The sequence below is a fragment of the Coregonus clupeaformis genome, unplaced genomic scaffold (assembly GCF_020615455.1).
Source record: "Coregonus clupeaformis isolate EN_2021a unplaced genomic scaffold, ASM2061545v1 scaf0008, whole genome shotgun sequence".
Taxonomy (NCBI): domain Eukaryota; kingdom Metazoa; phylum Chordata; class Actinopteri; order Salmoniformes; family Salmonidae; genus Coregonus; species Coregonus clupeaformis.
This window is the reverse complement of record NW_025533463.1, coordinates 1,047,501-1,067,500: the sequence shown is the minus strand read 5'-3', so window position 1 is coordinate 1,067,500 and position 20,000 is coordinate 1,047,501. Positions and strand designations below refer to the sequence as shown.

Genomic DNA, 20,000 nt, shown 5'->3' with positions numbered 1-20,000 from the left:
CTCATCAATCTACACACAATATCCCAAAATGACAAAGCGAAAACAGGTTTTTAGAAATGTTTGCAAATGTATTAAAAAATATATATATACAAAATACCTTATTTACATAAGTATTCAGACCCTTTGCTATCAGACTCGAAATTAAGCTCAGGTGCATCCTGTTTCCATTGATCATCCTTGAGATGTTTCTACAACTTGATTTGAGTCCACCTGTGGTAAATTCAATTGATTGGACATGATTTGGAAAGGCACACACCTGTTTATATAAGGTCCCACAGTTGACAGTGCATGTCAGAGCAAAAAGCAAGCCATGAGGTCGAAGGAATTATGTGGTATTGTGTGTAGATTGATGAGGAAAAAAACGATTTAATCAATTTTATAACAAGGCTGTAACGTAACAAAATGTGGAAAAAGTCAAGGGGTCTGAAAACTTTCTGAATGCACTGTACATAAGTAAGTAGACTCAATACTTTCCGTTTCAGACTTGTACGTCTTTCAGTAAGTAAACTCAATACTTTCCCTGTTTCAGATTTGTGTTTGCCAGTATGTAGACTCAATACTTTCCGTTTCAGACTTGTATGTCTGTGAGTAAGTCAATTCAATACTTTCCCTGTTTCAGATTTATGTTTGCCAGTAAGTAGACTCAATACTTTCCCTGTTTGAGACTTGTAGGTCTGTCAGAATCACTAATCATATTAAATAAATCATCTTCAGAAATGACTTTGTCAAACCAACAAAATAACTCGGGCTTTACAATGATGGTGAAACATGGAGAAATGTTGTGGTTAAGAGCATTAAAATATTCCTAGAAGTGACACAGGGTTGCTGGAGGGACATGTAAAAATGCTGAACGCTGACTTATTGAATTCTCCATGTCGTCTATATTAAAGGGCACTTAATTTAATATAACAGTGTTTAATTCAATATTGGTGCAGAATTTCTACTTAAAATATCAAAGGGAAGCAAAAGGAACTCTTCGTGGAACGACCTATGGGCTAATAAGATTAATTTTTGTGTTTGTGGTAATGGATAATGTTAATTGGTAATGTAATACACTGAAATCTCCCAGAAAAATCCACCCTTACTCCTAAATGCCCTGCCTGCTCCTAACCTTACCTATAATGTCCTTCCTTGGTGGGGAAAATGAAGGGCATGATGCATAGTGGCACTGGTAACTGTGGAGCATGACACCACACACACTGGCACCTGCCAGTCACCTGGGAACACCTACTGGATGAAAAGGATAGGACGAAGGTCATTACATTGCTGTTGCTGAATGAAAAATGTTAAACAGGATCCAATTGGGACGTCCCAACTCTGACGTCACCCCATTGAAGTTTACATTTAAATGGTTAAGGTAAGGGTTAAGGTTAGGGTAGGGGTTAAGGTTTGGGCTAGAATTTAGGGTAGGGACATCCCAAGGATCCCGGATCACTAACCATTTCTGAATAGATATTGTGGATTTTTGTACTTTATTCCAACAAGTAAAATATTCAAGGTTTTCTTATTACCATTATCCATTGAAATATGCAAAAGAGAAAATAAAAGAAAGATGCATTATTTAAAAAAAGAATTACACTAGAAGAATAATAGCTTATGAAACGAATCATGAGAGCGCATGGGAACGAGATAATAGCCCAGTTTCTTGCGGTTTCGTGAAACATTGCGCCCTCTTGTGGTCAGAAAGGTACACAGCAAGGTGTTATGTCGTTTCTCCATCTTCCGCCATTTCTGACGCAACATCCGGTTGTGCAGCAGCCATTTTGTCTGTTCATGCAAGTCTACCCCTCACGTTCAACAACTGCGTTCCCACTTCGAAATGACCCTAAATATTGTATTTATATCGCTTTATTTATACTATGTGGTACTTTAAAACGGATTTAAAAAAATCCGTTTAATATTACAAGTTCGAAGAGGACATTTTCTTCGAAATAAATATCGTAATTTGTGTTGTGCCCCCGGATAATTGAGGTTATGTCGTGCGAGGAAAGCTACTTAGCCATCAGACGCTATCTGTCCGATGAGCGGGAGCCGTACGCGCCAGGGACCCATGGCAATACTAAAAGAAAGATTCGTAAAGCAGCCGCTTGTTATGTCGTGCGGAATGGCACACTGTACTACCAGAGAAGGCAGAAAGGCCTGGATGAATTCACCGAGTTGGAAGTGGTGTTGCAGGCAGGACGCAGGAAGGAACTTATCGACGAGTCCCACATCGTCGCCGGAGGAGAGCACCTCAACCAGCATCACACTTGGGAATCAATTTCTCAGAAGTATTGGTGGAGGGGTAAAATAGCATACAACTGCTAAATTATCTGGCAACACAAATGTTATTTTATCTAGGCCTGAGAACATGCGTAAAACAAAGCACCGGTTTACAGTCTTCCCTAATAGTTAATCTATGGCTAGCTAGGTAGTCAACCGGTGTTGGATTGGTCAATGCATGGTATACTTGTCAACACACGCCACTCATCAATATTCAAATTCAATGCCAACCTCTCGCCATGCATGCCCAACAGGTTTCAAAAACAGACATTTGGCCTTAACTGCCTACTTTTTATTGGTGTGATGACACCAGTACTAATGCTCCATAATAATGAATGTGGAATAAATCTAGCAACTGTAGCTTGTGTGTATGCATACTGTTCATTGGCAATACATTTTGCAATGTGATTAACCCTGTGTATCTATCAAATTTCAGGTATCCTAAAGCAGGTCAAGGACTACATGAGACAATGCAGCCAGTGCCAGAGCAGACAGGACCGGAGAGGGCTATCAGAGGACGGTACCGGACCCAGACTGGTTGGCCGACCGGGGAGACGTAGGAGGGTCACAACCCCAGCCAGCGAGGAGGAGGAGGAGGAGGACGACGACGACAACGAGGAGATGGACTTTGTGACTTCCATCGATCAGAAGACCTGGAGCCCCAAAACAGTGGCCAAACACGAACTGGTCTTTGTGAGTGTTGCTGAATTTCTTTGGGAATTATCACTTCGCTGTGAAATATTTTCTTCAGTCAATTAACAGAATTCACTCACTCAGAGAAACATAACTGAACTAACTAGGCTAGTGCATGTTGAATGTGATGTAGACGACATGCCTCATCTGGCTTTTGAGGTGCTCATGCCTGGTGTTGATAATTTACTCTCTTGTTCACAAAAATAAATGGTTTGATTACTAAGTTATGCATGCATGATGAATATTGAAATTACCCCATTAATTGGTGTATTGTTATTGTGTTGCAGGTGGACAGTAAGATGAAACAGTTGTTGTGTTGCAGGTGGACAGTAAGATGAAACAGTTGTTATTGTGTTCCAGGTGGACAGTAAGATGAAACAGTTGTTATTGTGTTCCAGGTGGACAGTAAGATGAAACCGTTGTTATTGTGTTCCAGGTGGACAGTAAGATGAAACAGTTGTTATTGTGTTCCAGGTGGACAGTAAGATGAAACAGTTGTTATTGTGTTCCAGGTGGACAGTAAGATGAAACAGTTGTTGTGTTGCAGGTGGACAGTAAGATGAAAAAGTTGTTATTGTGTTCCAGGTGGACAGTAAGATGAAACAGTTGTTGTGTTGCAGGTGGACAGTAAGATGAAACAGTTGTTATTGTGTTGCAGGTGGACAGTAAGATTAAACAGTTGTTGTTGTGTTGCAGGTGGACAGTAAGATGAAACAGTTGTTATTGTGTTCCAGGTGGACAGTAAGATGAAACAGTTGTTGTGTTGCAGGTGGACAGTAAGATGAAACAGTTGTTATTGTGTTCCAGGTGGACAGTAAGATGAGACAGTTGTTGTGTTGCAGGTGTACAGTAAGATGAAACAGTTGTTATTGTGTTCCAGGTAGACAGTAAGATGAAACAGTTGTTATTGTGTTCCAGGTGGACAGGAAGATGAAACAGTTGTTAATGTGTTGCAGGTGGACAGTAAGATGAAACAGTTGTTAATGTGTTGCAGGTGGACAGTAAGATGAAACAGTTGTATTGTTGTTGTGTTCCAGGTGGACAGTAAGATGAAACAGTTGTTAATGTGTTGCAGGTGGACAGTAAGATGAAACAGTTGTTATTGTGTTGCAGGTGGACAGTAAGATGAAACAGTTGTTATTGTGTTGCAGGTGGACAGGAAGATGAAACAGTTGTTAATGTGTTGCAGTTGGACAGTAAGATGAAACAGTTGTTATTGTGTTGCAGGTGGACAGTAAGATGAAACAGTTGTTGTTGTGTTGCAGGTGGACAGTAAGATGAAACCGTTGTTATTGTGTTCCAGGTGGACAGTAAGATGAGACAGTTGTTGTGTTGCAGGTGTACAATAAGATGAAACCGTTGTTATTGTGTTCCAGGTGGACAGTAAGATGAGACAGTTGTTGTGTTCCAGGTGGACAGTAAGATGAGACAGTTGTTGTGTTGCAGGTGGACAGTAAGATGAAACAGTTGTTATTGTGTTCCAGGTGGACAGTAAGATGAAACAGTTGTTGTGTTGCAGGTGGACAGTAAGATGAAACAGTTGTTATTGTGTTGCAGGTGGACAGTAAGATGAAACAGTTGTTATTGTGTTCCAGGTGGACAGTAAGATGAAACAGTTGTTGTGTTGCAGGTGGACAGTAAGATGAAACAGTTGTTATTGTGTTGCAGGTGGACAGTAAGATTAAACAGTTGTTATTGTGTTGTAGGTGGACAGTAAGATGAAACAGTTGTTATTGTGTTCCAGGTGGACAGTAAGATGAAACAGTTGTTGTGTTGCAGGTGGACATTAAGATGAAACAGTTGTTATTGTGTTCCAGGTAGACAGTAAGATGAAACAGTTGTTATTTTGTTCCAGGTGGACAGTAAGATGAAACAGTTGTTGTGTTGCAGGTGGACAGTAAGATGAAACCATTGTTATTGTGTTCCAGGTGGACAGTAAGATGAGACAGTTGTTGTGTTGCAGGTGGACAGTAAGATGAAACAGTTGTTATTGTGTTCCAGGTGGACAGTAAGATGAAACAGTTGTTATTGTGTTCCAGGTGGACAGTAAGATGAAACAGTTGTTATTGTGTTCCAGGTGGACAGTAAGATGAAACAGTTGTTATTGTGTTCCAGGTGGACAGTAAGATGAAACAGTTGTTATTGTGTTCCAGGTGGACAGTAAGATGAAACAGTTGTTATTTTGTTCCAGGTGGACAGTAAGATGAAACAGTTGTTGTTGTGTTCCAGGTGGACAGTAAGGGGTTGGTGAAGCAGTACCTTCCCAGGCATGGTCAGACGATGCTGGACAAGCTGAACCAGCAGCGCCTCAACAACCAGTTCTGTGACATCACGCTGCTGATCGAAGGGGAGGAGCACAGAGCTCACAAGGCTGTGCTGGCCGCCTGCAGCGACTACTTTAATGAGCTATTTATAGAGAAGGGAGCGGTGTCCAGTCATGAAGCAGTGGTCGATCTCTCAGGTGAGTCATCATTTATTCAAAGGTACACTATGTATACAGCAGTATGTGGACACCCCTTCATATTAGTGGATTCTAATAGAGATACACTATGTATACAGCAGTATGTGGACACCCCTTCATATTAGTGGATTCTAATAGAGATGCACTATATATACAGCAGTATGAGGACACCCCTTCATATTAGTGGATTCTAATAGAGATACACTATATATACAGCAGTATGTGGACACCCCTTCATATTAGTGGATTCTAATAGAGATACACTATGTATACAGCAGTATGTGGACACCCCTTCATATTAGTGGATTCTAATAGAGATGCACTATATATACAGCAGTATGTGGACACCCCTTCATATTAGTGGATTCTAATAGAGATACACTATATATACAGCAGTATGTGGACACCCCTTCATATTAGTGGATTCTAATAGAGATACACTATATATACAGCAGTATGTGGACACCCCTTCATATTAGTGGATTCTAATAGAGATACACTATGTATACAGCAGTATGTGGACACCCCTTCATATTAGTGGATTCTAATAGAGATACACTATGTATACAGCAGTATGTGGACACCCCTTCATATTAGTGGATTCTAATAGAGATGCACTATGTATACAGCAGTATGTGGACACCCCTTCATATTAGTGGATTCTAATAGAGGTACACTATGTATACAGCAGTATGTGGACACCCCTTCATATTAGTGGATTCTAATAGAGATGCACTATGTATACAGCAGTATGTGGACACCCCTTCATATTAGTGGATTCTAATAGAGATACACTATGTATACAGCAGTATGTGGACACCCCCTTCATATTAGTGGATTCTACTAGAGATACACTATATATACAGCAGTATGTGGACACCCCTTCATATTAGTGGATTCTAATAGAGATGCACTATGTATACAGCAGTATGTGGACACCCCTTCATATTAGTGGATTCTAATAGAGATACACTATGTATACAGCAGTATGTGGACACCCCTTCATATTAGTGGATTCTAATAGAGATACACTATATATACAGCAGTATGAGGACACCCCTTCATATTAGTGGATTCTAATAGAGATACACTATGTATACAGCAGTATGTGGACACCCCTTCATATTAGTGGATTCTAATAGAGATGCACTATATATACAGCAGTATGAGGACACCCCTTCATATTAGTGGATTCTAATAGAGATACACTATGTATACAGCAGTATGAGGACACCCCCTTCATATTAGTGGATTCTAATAGAGATACACTATATATACAGCAGTATGAGGACACCCCTTCATATTAGTGGATTCTAATAGAGATGCACTATATATACAGCAGTATGTGGACACCCCTTCATATTAGTGGATTCTAATAGAGATGCACTATGTATACAGCAGTATGTGGACACCCCTTCATATTAGTGGATTCTAATAGAGATACACTATATATACAGCAGTATGTGGACACCCCTTCATATTAGTGGATTCTAATAGAGATACACTATATATACAGCAGTATGTGGACACCCCTTCATATTAGTGGATTCTAATAGAGGTGTACTATATATACAGCAGTATGTGGACACCCCTTCATATTAGTGGATTATAATAGAGATACACTATGTATACAGCAGTATGTGGACACCCCTTCATATTAGTGGATTCTAATAGAGGTGTACTATATATACAGCAGTATGTGGACACCCCTTCATATTAGTGGATTCTAATAGAGGTGTACTATATATACAGCAGTATGTGGACACCCCTTCATATTAGTGGATTCTAATAGAGATACACTATATATACAGCAGTATGTGGACACCCCTTCATATTAGTGGATTCTAATAGAGATACACTATATATACAGCAGTATGTGGACACCCCTTCATATTAGTGGATTCTAATAGAGGTACACTATATATACAGCAGTATGTGGACACCCCTTCATATTAGTGGATTCTAATAGAGGTACACTATATATACAGCAGTATGTGGACACCCCTTCATATTAGTGGATTCTAATAGAGATACACTATGTATACAGCAGTATGTGGACACCCCTTCATATTAGTGGATTCTAATAGAGATACACTATATATACAGCAGTATGTGGACACCCCTTCATATTAGTGGATTCTAATAGAGATACACTATATATACAGCAGTATGAGGACACCCCTTCATATTAGTGGATTCTAATAGAGATACACTATATATACAGCAGTATGAGGACACCCCTTCATATTAGTGGATTCTAATAGAGATACACTATGTATACAACAGTATGTGGACACCCCTTCATATTAGTGGATTCTAATAGAGATACACTATGTATACAACAGTATGTGGACACCCCTTCATATTAGTGGATTCTAATAGAGATACACTATATATACAGCAGTATGAGGACACCCCTTCATATTAGTGGATTCTAATAGAGATACACTATGTATACAGCAGTATGTGGACACCCCTTCATATTAGTGGATTCTAATAGAGATACACTATATATACAGCAGTATGAGGACACCCCTTCATATTAGTGGATTCTAATAGAGATACACTATGTATACAGCAGTATGAGGACACCACTTCATATTAGTGGATTCTAATAGAGATACACTATATATACAGCAGTATGTGGACACCCCTTCATATTAGTGGATTCTAATAGAGATACACTATGTATACAGCAGTATGTGGACACCCCTTCATATTAGTGGATTCTAATATGCCAACACTCACTACTGAGTTCCAACCTGCCTCTGGAAGTAACGTCAGCACAATAACTGTTCGTCGGGAGCTTCATGAAATAGGTTTCCATGGCGGAGTAGCGGCACACAAGCCTAAGATCACCATGCGCAATGACAAGCGTTGGCTGGAGTGGTGTAAAGCTCGCCTCCATTGGACTCTGGAGAAGTGGAATCGCAATCTCTGGAGTGATGAATCACGCTTCACCATTTGACAGTCCGACAGACCAATCTGGGTTTTGCGGATGCCAGGAGAACGTTACCTGTCCCAATCCATAGTGCCAACTGTAAAGTTTGGTGGAGGAGGAATAATGGTCTGGGGCTGTTTTTCATGGTTCGGGCTAGGCCCCTTAGTTCCAGTGAAGGGAAATCTTAACGCTACAACGTACAGTGGCTTGCGAAAATATTCACCCCCGTTGGCATTTTTTCCTATTTTGTTGCCTTACAACCTGGAATTAAAATGGATTTTTTGGGGGGTTTGTATCATTTGATTTACACAACATGCCTACCACTTTGAAGATGCAAAATACTTTTTTTGGTGAACAAACAAGAAATAACACAAAAAAATAGACTTGAGCGTGCATAACTATTCACCCCCCCAAAGTCAATACTTTGTAGAGCCACCTTTTGCAGCAATTACAGCTGCAAGTCTCTTGGGGTATGTCTCTATAAGCTTGGCACATCTAGCCACTGGGATTTTTGCTCATTCTTCAAGGCAAAACTGCTCCAGCTCCTTCAAGTTGGATGGGTTCCACTGGTGTACAGCAATCTTTAAGTCATACCACAGATTCTCAATTGGATTGTGGTCTGGGCTTTGACTAGGCCATTCCAAGACATTTAAATGTTTCCCCTTAAACCACTTGAGTGTTGCTTTAGCAGTATGCTTAGGGTCATTGTCCTGCTGGATGGTGTTCTCGGGGTGATGAGGTGTTGGGTTTGCGCCAGACATAGCGTTTCCCTTGATGGCCAAAAAGCTCAATTTTAGTCTAATCTGACCAGAGTACCTTCTTCCATATGTTTGGGGAGTCTCCCTCATGCCTTTTGGCGAACACCAAACGTGTTTGCTTATTTTTTTCTTTAAGCAATGGCTTTTTTCTGGCCACTCTTCCGTAAAGCCCAGCTCTGTGGAGTGTACGGCTTAAAGTGGTCCTATGGACAGATACTCCAGTCTCCGCTGTGGAGCTTTGCAGCTCCTTCAGGGTTATCTTTGGTCTCTTTGTTGCCTCTCTGATTAATGCCCTCCTTGCCTGGTCCGTGAGTTTTGGTGGGCGGCCCTCTCTTGGCAGGTTTGTTGTGGTGCCATATTCCTTCCATTTGTTAATAATGGATTTAATGGTGCTCCGTGGGATGTTCAAAGTTTCAGATATTTTTTTATAACCCAACCCTGATCTGTACTTCTCCAAAACTTTGTCCCTGACCTGTTTGGAGAGCTCCTTGGTCTTCATGGTGCCGCTTGCTTGGTGGTGCCCCTTGCTTAGTGGTGTTGCAGACTCTGGGGCCTTTCAGAACAGGTGTGTATATATACTGAGATCATGTGACAGATCATGTGACACTTAGATTGCACACAGGTGGACTTTATTTAACTAATTATGTGACTTCTGAAGGTAATTGGTTGCACCAGATCTTATTTAGGGGCTTCATAGCAAAGGGGGTGAATACATATGCACGCACCACTTTCCGTTATTTATTTTTTAGAATTTTTTGAAACAAGTAATTTTTTTCACTTCACCAATTTGAACTATTTTGTGTATGTCCATTACATGAAATCCATTTAAATTACAGGTTGTAATGCAACAAAATAGGGGAAAAAAACGCCATGGGGGATGAATACTTTTGCAAGGCACTGTACAATAACATTCTAGACCAGGGGTGTCAAACGTCCGGCCCGTGGGCCGGATCAGGCCTGCAAACTGGTTTAATCCGGCCCGCGAGATGATAAAAAAAAAAAAAAAAATTGATAATAATTTTGTAAAGTATAAAAATGCGCGGCAATTTTTCTGTAAAATAAACTGCTGTTCCAATTGCGTCCACTGGATGGCGCAATAGCAATTGTGTTAAGCAAGCAAACTGTTTATACCGGGGCAGAGCAAGTAGGTCAAGCACGTGTAGCCAATGAGCTACTTTGTTTTGCCCGCGATATTTATTACGGCTTCTACTTTTAACATTATGTGCTTTGGCACCCTCATTGCCCCAATATGTCTCTGTCAAAAAAGAGAAAAGTGGACGCAGAGTGCAGAGTGTTCCAAGAAAAATGGTCATCCTATTTATTCACGGAATTGAATGGGAAAGCTGTATGTTTGGTGTGTTCAGAGCATGTTGCAGTGCTGAAAGAATATAACCTTCGTCGCCACTATGTGAGTCTTCATGCCGACAAATATGACAACTTTCAAGGACACGGAGATGAGAGAAGGTGAATGAACTGTTGGCGGGTCTGAAGAAACAGCAGTCTGTGTTTACTCACAGCCGAGACATCAGTGACGCTGCAGTGAAAGCTAGCTACCTCATTGCTAATGAAATCGCAGTGGCTTCAAAACCATTTAGTGAGGGTGAATTTGTAAAAACATGCACGATGAAGGCAGCGGAGATTGTGTGCCCTGAAAAGCGGCAGGCTTTTGCAAATATCAGCCTGACAAGAAACACAGTTGCAGACAGGATTTCCGATCTTTCAGTGGATTTGGACAGCCAGTTGAAGCAAAAAGTAAAGTAATTTATTGCGTTTTCGGTTGCAATTGATGAAAGCACGGACATTACAGATGTTGCACAACTGGCCATTTTCATCCGCGGAGTTGATGACACATTGACCGTCACCGAGGAGTTCGTGGAGTTGGTGCCGATGACAGATACGACAGCAGCTGATATTTTTACCGCACTCGTCGGCGCGCTGGACAGGGTCGGAGTGGATTGGTCCCGCGCTGTCAGCCTGGCTACAGATGGTGCGCCCTCAATGATCGGGAAAAAAGCAGGCGTTGTGACAAAGTTCAGAGAGAAAGTGCAATCTGCAAATGGAGGACGTGATTTTTTTGACTTTTCACTGTATTTTGCACCAGGAGGCTTTGTGTTGCAAGTCATTAAAGATGGATAACGTCATGAAGGTGGTCATCCAAACTGTTAATTTCATCCGATCCAGAAGCCTGAATCACCGTCAGTTTGACAGCCTTCTCAGAGAGAAAGACCACATCTATGGCCTGCCATACCACACTGAGGTAAGATGGTTAAGCCGAGGTGCTGTGCTGAGGCGTTTCTTTGATTTACGAGAAGAAATTCAACAGTTCATGGAAGAAAAGGGCAAACCAGTGTTAGAATTTCATTCTGCAGAATGGATGCAGGACCTTGCATTTATGGTGGATGTTACAGAGCACCTGAATAACTTGAACAAACAGCTGCAAGGGCGCAACAAAGTTGTCACCCAGTATTATGACAGCATACGTTCTTTCAAGTTGAAGCTGTCATTGTGGGAGACGCAACTTGCCGGTGGTGATGCAGCTCACTTCCCCTGTCTGAAAAATGTGTGCGCGACCCAACGTGGCAGACATGAAGCGGTTCAAAGATAAAATAACGGGACTGTTACGGGAGTTTGAGCAACGCTTTCAGATTTATGTTTATATGTTTTTATGTTGATGTGCTATTGTTTTTAATTGATTTTATTTTATTTGTATATTTAACCTATTCTTGACTCTGTGGTTCTTGCACTTGTTTGGGGAACAGGATTTCATTATTTTTATCTACATTTCTGCCTGAGAAATGACACCCTGATATAGTTCTGTGATCTGTGAAAGGTTGAAACAGTTCTGTTAATCACTGAGGCATTGTGTGTTTGTGTGTTCTTTTTCTTTAGAATTTTCAAATAAACTTGACGTGTTTTATGATTAATAGTGATGTTGTGCTTGTACTATTTTGGACACACTGTCCTCAGGCTCCAGCTTTATGTTGTATGTTGATCGTATTAAAACAAAGAAAACAATCTGAAGTTGTTGTTTTTAAGTTATATATACCATGATTTTTCCGGTCCGGCCCACTTGGGAATAGATTTTCCTCCATGTGGTCCCTGAGCTAAAATGAGTTTGACACCCCTGTTCTAGACGATTCTGTGCTTCCAACTTTGTGGCAACAGTTTGGGGAAGGCCCTTTCCTGTTTCAGCATGACAATGCCCCTGTGCACAAAGTGAGGTCCATACAGAAATGGTTTGTCGAGATCGGTGTGGAAGAACTTGACTGGCCTGCAGAGAGCCCTGACCTCAACCCCATCGAACACCTTTAGGGTGAATTGGAACGCTGACTGCGAGCCAGGCCTAATCGCCCCAACATCAGTGCCCGACTTCACTAATGCTCTTGTGGCTGAATGGAAGCAAGTCCTTGCAGCAATGTTCCAACATCTAGTGGAAAGCCTTCCCAGAAGAGTGGAGGCTGTTATAGCAGCAAAGGGGGGACCAACTCCATATTAATGCCCATGTTGTTGGAATGAGATGTTCGACGAGCTGGTGTCCGCATACTTTTGGTCATGTAGTGTACTTACCATGCATTTAGTGCATACGTTTTAGTATGTGCAGATGATCCCTGTTGGACTTGAACCCACAACTTTGGTGTTGATTTCACCATGCTCTTACTGAGCCACACAGGACCACATGGGGACAGACACCAGGAGGGAAGCATGGGGACAGACACCAGGAGGGAAGCATTTAGCATGGGGACAGGCACCAGGAGGGAAGCATTTAGCATGGGGACAGGCACCAGGAGGGAAGCATTTAGCATGGGGACAGGCACCAGGAGGGCTTTAGCATGGGCACACGAAGCATTTAGCATGGGGACAGACACCAGGAGGGAAGCATTTAGCATGGGGACAGGCACCAGGAGGGAAGCATTTAGCATGGGGACAGACACCAGGAGGGAAGCATTTAGCATGGGGACAGGCACCAGGAGGGAAGCATTTAGCATGGGGACAGACACCAGGAGGGAAGCATTTAGCATGGGGACAGACACCAGGAGGGAAGCAGTACTTCATTTAGCATGGGGACAGACACCAGGAGGGAAGCATTTAGCATGCGGACAGACACCAGGAGGGAAGCAGTACTTCATTTAGCATGGGGACAGACACCAGGAGGGAAGCAGTACTTCATTTAGCATGGGGACAGACACCAGGAGGGAAGCAGTACTTCATTTAGCATGCGGACAGACACCAGGAGGGAAGCAGTACTTCATTTAACATGGGGACAGACACCAGGAGGGAAGCAGTACTTCATTTAACATGGGGACAGACACCAGGATGGAAGCAGTACTTCATTTAGCATGGGGACAGACACCAGGAGGGAAGCAGTACTTCATTTAGCATGGGGACAGACACCAGGAGGGAAGCAGTACTTCATTTAGCATGGGGACAGACACCAGGAGGGAAGCAGTACTTCATTATTTAGCATGGAGACAGACACCTGGAGGGAAGCAGTATTTCATTTAGCATGGGGACAGACACCAGGAGGGAAGCAGTACTTCATTTAACATGGGGACAGACACCAGGAGGGAAGCAGTACTTCATTTAACATGGGGCCAGACACCAGGAGGGAAGCAGTACTTCATTTAACATGGGGACAGACACCAGGATGGAAGCAGTACTTCATTTAGCATGGGGACAGACACCAGGAGGGAAGCAGTACTTCATTTAGCATGGGGACAGACACCAGGAGGGAAGCAGTACTTCATTTAGCATGGGGACAGACACCAGGAGGGAAGCAGTACTTCATTATTTAGCATGGAGACAGACACCTGGAGGGGAAGCAGTATTTCATTTAGCATGGGGACAGACACCAGGAGGAAGCAGTACTTCATTTAACATGGGGACAGACACCAGGAGGGAAGCAGTACTTCATTTAACATGGGGCCAGACACCAGGAGGGAAGCAGTACTTCATTTAACATGGGGACAGACACCAGGAGGGAAGCAGTACTTCATTTAACATGGGGACAGACACCAGGAGGGAAGCAGTACTTCATTTAACATGGGGCCAGACACCAGGAGGAAGCAGTACTTCATTTAACATGGGGACAGACACCAGGAGGGAAGCAGTACTTCATTTAACATGGGGACAGACACCAGGAGGGAAGCAGTACTTCATTTAACATGGGGACAGACACCAGGAGGGAAGCAGTACTTCATTTAACATGGGGACAGACACCAGGAGGGAAGCCCCAGGAGGGAAGCAGTACTTCATTTAGCATGGGGACAGACACCAGGAGGAAGCAGTACTTCATTTGCTGGGGACAACACCAGGAGGGAAGCAGTACTTCATTTAGCATGGGACAGACACCAGGAGGGAAGCAGTACTTCATTTAGCATGGGGACAGACACCAGGAGGGAAGCAGTACTTCATTTAGCATGGGGACAGACACCAAGAGGGAAGCAGTACTTCATTTAGCATGGGGACAGACACCAGGAGGGAAGCATTACTTCATTTAGCATGGGGACAGACACCAGGAGGGAAGCAGTACTTCATTTAGCATGGGGACAGACACCAGGAGGGAAGCAGTACTTCATTTAGCATGGGGACAGACACCAGGAGGGAAGCATTTAGCATGGGGACAGACACCAGGAGGGAAGCAGTACTTCATTTAGCATGGGGACAGACACCAGGAGGAAGCAGTACTTCATTTATATGGGGACAGACACCAGAGGGAATCATTTAGCATACGGACAGACACCAGGAGGGAAGCCCCAGGAGGGAAGCATTTAGCATGGGGACAGACACCAAGAGGGAAGCAGTACTTTATTTAGTAGTGTATTAGTCTGTTTCTAGAGTGGTTGTGGTGACGTCTTAGTGTAATATAATGGACTGTGAAAATGCATGAACGTTGTCATTTTACTGAAGTGGTCTGGTGAGAGGAACAACCTGTGTCTCTCCGTCTCTATGCTCAGGGTTCAGCAAGGTCACTTTCCTTCCCCTGCTGGAGTTTGCCTACACCTCCAACCTCTGCTTCAACTTCTGCGTGATGGCCGACGTGGCCACGCTGGCCCGGCACCTTCTGATGGCCGAGGTCCTTCAGATCTGTGAGTCCGTCCACAAGAAGGTAGAGGAGCAGAAGCTGATGGTGTACCAACAAGGAGACATCCACACGGTGGTGTCCAGCCAGCCTGCACCCCAACAGGCCCTGAATGAAGACACCTACATTATGACCATCGGGAGCGACGGCCATGCCGTGGTGACTCACACTGGGCTGGCTGGAGCAGGGGACTCCTTGGCTGTCATGGCCCACGCAGCAGAGGCCTTCGGAGGTGATCCGATGTCTGTAGCCACCCAGGCTCTGGGAGGTGAACCAGGGGAGAGTATGACTGTGGTTGGGGAGGCTGGGTCAGAGACGGTGACTCTAGTCACCCACAGTAGCCAAGCCCAGGCAGGTGAGTCGGTCACCCTCATCTCCCCTACTGGAGAGGCAGAGACCATGACGGTGGTCACCCACAGCGGCCAGGCCGGAGCCAGTGAGTCCCTGGCCGTGGTGTCAGCCTGTCTGGCCCTGGATCAGCAGCCACAGGACGGGGACGAGTGGGACTCCCCATCCATGGAGCCAGGGGCCTTCCTCATCAGTGTGGACCCAGGGAAGGTGGCCCCTACAGACCTGGCTGTAATGCCACGTGTCCTCCAGGAGGACCCAACACCACAGGAGAATGCGTCAACAACAGCATCATCAGCGTCCCAGAAGGCAGAGCCAGCTTCCCAGGCCGAGCCCCAGCCTCCCCCTGCTCCCCAACTCCCCAAGAGGAAGAGAGGGCGGCCTGCCAAAGTGAAGCAGGAGGTTGTGGAGGAGCCTCCTGTCGAGGAGGAGGTGCCAGAGCCGGTCTCTACTCCTGCAGAGGAGGTGCAGGCGGAGATTCAAGGGACCCATGACCCCTATAAGAGACGGCTACGGCAGCGCTCCATGGGGGAGGGGGGGTATGTCAGACTACACATGGGGCTGGAGGAGGACGGAGAGGACAAGAAGGAAGCCCAGACCCCCCAGTGTCCCAGCACCCCCAAGGTAGGCCAGACCCCCCCAGTGTCCCAGCACCCCCAAGGTAGGCCAGACCCCCCAGTGTCCCAGCACCCCCAAGGTAGGCCAGACCCCCCAGTGTCCCAGCACCCCCAAGGTAGGCCAGACCCCCAGTGTCCCAGCACCCCCAAGGTAGGCCAGACCCCCAGTGTCCCAGCACCCCCCAAGGTAGGCCAGACCCCCCAGTGTCCCAGCACCCCCAAGGTAGGCCAGACCCCCCAGTGTCCCAGCACCCCCAAGGTAGGCCAGACCCCCAGTGTCCCAGCACCCCCAAGGTAGGCCAGACCCCCCAGTGTCCCAGCACCCCCAAGGTAGGCCAGACCCCCCAGTGTCCCAGCACCCCCAAGGTAGGCCAGACCCCAGTGTCCCAGCACCCCCAAGGTAGGCCAGACCCCACAGTGTCCCAGCACCCCCAAGGTAGGCCAGACCCCCAGTGTCCCAGCACCCCCAACCAAGGTAGGCCAGACCCCCCAGTGTCCCAGCACCCCCAAGGTAGGCCAGACCCCCCAGTGTCCCAGCACCCCCAAGGTAGGCCAGACCCCCAGTGTCCCAGCACCCCAACGTAGGCCAGACCCCCCAGTGTCCCAGCACCCCCAAAGTAGGCCAGACCCCCAGTGTCCCAGCACCCCCAAGGTAGGCCAGACCCCAACAGTGTCCCAGCACCCCCAAGGTAGGCCAGACCCCCCAGTGTCCCAGCACCCCCAAGGTAGGCCAGACCCCCCAGTGTCCCAGCACCCCCAAGGTAGGCCAGACCCAACAGTGTCCCAGCACCCCCAATGTAGGCCAGACCCCCCAGTGTCCCAGCACCCCCAAGGTAGGCCAGACCCCCCAGTGTCCCAGCACCCCCAAAGTAGGCCAGACCCCCCAGTGTCCCAGCACCCCCAAGGTAGGCCAGACCCCCCAGTGTCCCAGCACCCCCAAGGTAGGCCAGACCCCCCCAGTGTCCCAGCACCCCCAAGGTAGGCCAGACCCCCAGTGTCCCAGCACCCCCCAAGGTAGGCCAGACCCCCCAGTGTCCCAGCACCCCCAAGGTAGGCCAGACCCCCAGTGTCCCAGCACCCCCAAGGTAGGCCAGACCCCCGGTGTCCCAGCACCCCCCAAGGTAGGCCAGACCCCCCAGTGTCCCAGCACCCCCAAGGTAGGCCAGACCCCCAGTGTCCCAGCACCCCCAAGGTAGGCCAGACCCCCCAGTGTCCCAGCACCCCCAAGGTAGGCCAGACCCCCCAGTGTCCCAGCACCCCCAAGGTAGGCCAGACCCCCCAGTGTCCCAGCACCCCCCAAGGTAGGCCAGACCCCCCAGTGTCCCAGCACCCCCAAGGTAGGCCAGACCCCCAGTGTCCCAGCACCCCCAAGGTAGGCAAGACCCCCCGTGTCCCAGCACCCCCAAGGTAGGCCAGACCCCCCAGTGTCCCAGCACCCCCAAGGTAGGCCAGACCCCCGGTGTCCCAGCACCCCCAAGGTAGGCCAGACCCCCCAGTGTCCCAGCACCCCCAAGGTAGGCCAGACCCCCCAGTGTCCCAGCACCCCCAAGGTAGGCCAGACCCCCCGGTGTCCCAGCACCCCCAAGGTAGGCCAGACCCCCCAGTGTCCCAGCACCCCCAAGGTAGGCCAGACCCCCGGTGTCCCAGCACCCCCAAGGTAGGCCAGACCCCCGGTGTCCCAGCACCCCCAAGGTAGGCCAGACCCCCGGTGTCCCAGCACCCCCAAGGTAGGCCAGACCCCCCGGTGTCCCAGCACCCCAAGGTAGGCCAGACCCCCGGTGTCCCAGCACCCCCAAGGTAGGCCAGACCCCCGGTGTCCCAGCACCCCCAAGGTAGGCCAGACCCCCCGGTGTCCCAGCACCCCCAAGGTAGGCCAGACCCCCCAGTGTCCCAGCACCCCCAAGGTAGGCCAGACCCCCCGGTGTCCCAGCACCCCCAAGGTAGGCTGTAGTAATGACAGTACAGCGCCGAGAAAAAGTATTTACCCCTTTCTGATTGTCTAGTTTTGCAAAATACTTCAACCAAAACCTAACATTAGATAAAGGGAACCTGAGTTTACAAATAACAACATATTGATACTTATTTATTTAATTAACAAAGATATGCAACACCCAAATCCCCTGTGTGAAAATGTAGTTGTATGCAAAATATGCAAAACTAGAGAATCAGAAAGGGCACTGTAGATGAATTAGCAGGGGTAATACATTAGTCTTGCAGAGCAGTCTTTAAGCTGTGTGTGTGAGAGAGAGGTTTTACCCATCCTAACTGTTCTGTATCTCTCCCTCAAATATAAACCCCAACACCCCCAAGAAGAGAGGTGGACCCACCAAGAGGCCAGTTAAAGTGATCGAGGCTGTTGTCCAGACAGAGATGGAGGAGATCCTATCAGTGAAGGGCGTGGCAGACGGAGCTGAGCCTATCACAGAGAAGGCTGTGGCGGAGGGGCCGGAGCCAGGTCAAGGCCCCGCCCAGCCAGACGGAGGGAGTGTGGTGGAAGGAGAACACACCTGTTCAGAGTGTGGACTGACGTTTCACAGGCGCTACGCTCTCATCATGCACACACTCAAACACGAGAAGACCAGAGGATACAAGTGCAGTGTACGTACCGACAACACTGTTCTCCAGATCAGACTATATTAGTGCAGTGTACGTACCGACAACACTGTTCTCCAGATCAGACTATATTAGTGCAGTGTACCTACCAACAACACTGTTCTCCAGATCAGACTATATTAGTGCAGTGTACCTACCAACAACACTGTTCTCCAGATCAGAGACTATATTAGTGCAGTGTACCTACCAACAACACTGTTCTCCAGATCAGAGACTATTCTAGTGCAGTGTACCTACCAACAACACTGTTCTCCAGATCAGAGACTATATTAGTGCAGTGTACCTACCAACAACACTGTTCTCCAGATCAGAGACTATATTAGTGCAGTGTACCTACCAACAACACTGTTCTCCAGATCAGACTATATTAGTGCAGTGTACCTACCAACAACACTGTTCTCCAGATCAGAGACTATATTAGTGCAGTGTACCTACCAACAACACTGTTCTCCAGATCAGACTGACTATATTAGTGCAGTGTACCTACCAACAACACTGTTCTCCAGATCAGAGACTATATTAGTGCAGTGTACCTACCAACAACACTGTTCTCCAGATCAGAGACTATATTAGTGCAGTGTACCTACCAACAACACTGTTCTCCAGATCAGACTATATTAGTGCAGTGTACCTACCAACAACACTGTTCTCCAGATCAGAGACTATATTAGTGCAGTGTACCTACCGACAACACTGTTCTCCAGATCAGAGACTATATTAGTGCAGTGCACCTACCAACAACACTGTTCTCCAGATCAGACTATATTAGTGCAGTGCACCTACCAACAACACTGTTCTCCAGATCAGAGACTATATTAGTGCAGTGTACCTACCAACAACACTGTTCTCCAGATCAGACTATATTAGTGCAGTGTACCTACCAACAACACTGTTCTCCAGATCAGACTATATTAGTGCAGTGTACCTACCAACAACACTGTTCTCCAGATCAGAACTATATTAGTGCAGTGTACCTACCAACAACACTGTTCTCCAGATCAGAGACTATATTAGTGCAGTGTACCTACCAACAACACTGTTCTCCAGATCAGAGACTATATTAGTGCAGTGTACCTACCAACAACACTGTTCTCCAGATCAGAGACTATATTAGTGCAGTGTACCTACCAACAACACTGTTCTCCAGATCAGAGACTATATTAGTGCAGTGTACCTACCAACAACACTGTTCTCCAGATCAGAGACTATATTAGTGCAGTGTACCTAC

The 20,000-nt window shown here is 46.3% G+C and overlaps 1 protein-coding gene across 2 annotated transcripts in view; it reads left to right on the top strand.

Moving 5' to 3' along the window:
* The first annotated feature begins 1,780 nt into the window (after positions 1–1,780).
* Positions 1,781–20,000, top strand: part of LOC121534177 (zinc finger and BTB domain-containing protein 11) — a 30,530-nt gene continuing 12,310 nt past the window's right edge. The window contains exons 1-5 of one of the 2 annotated variants that reach the window (XM_041840718.2): positions 1,781–2,284; positions 2,699–2,955; positions 5,185–5,416; positions 15,070–16,166; positions 18,473–18,757. In XM_041840718.2, coding sequence (XP_041696652.1) covers positions 1,975–2,284; positions 2,699–2,955; positions 5,185–5,416; positions 15,070–16,166; positions 18,473–18,757 — 2,181 coding nt within the window. In that variant the 5' untranslated portion in view covers positions 1,781–1,974. Of the gene's footprint in view, positions 2,285–2,698; positions 2,956–5,184; positions 5,417–15,069; positions 16,167–18,469; positions 18,758–20,000 lie in introns of both variants that reach the window. The other variant, XM_041840717.2, reaches the window with a different exon arrangement.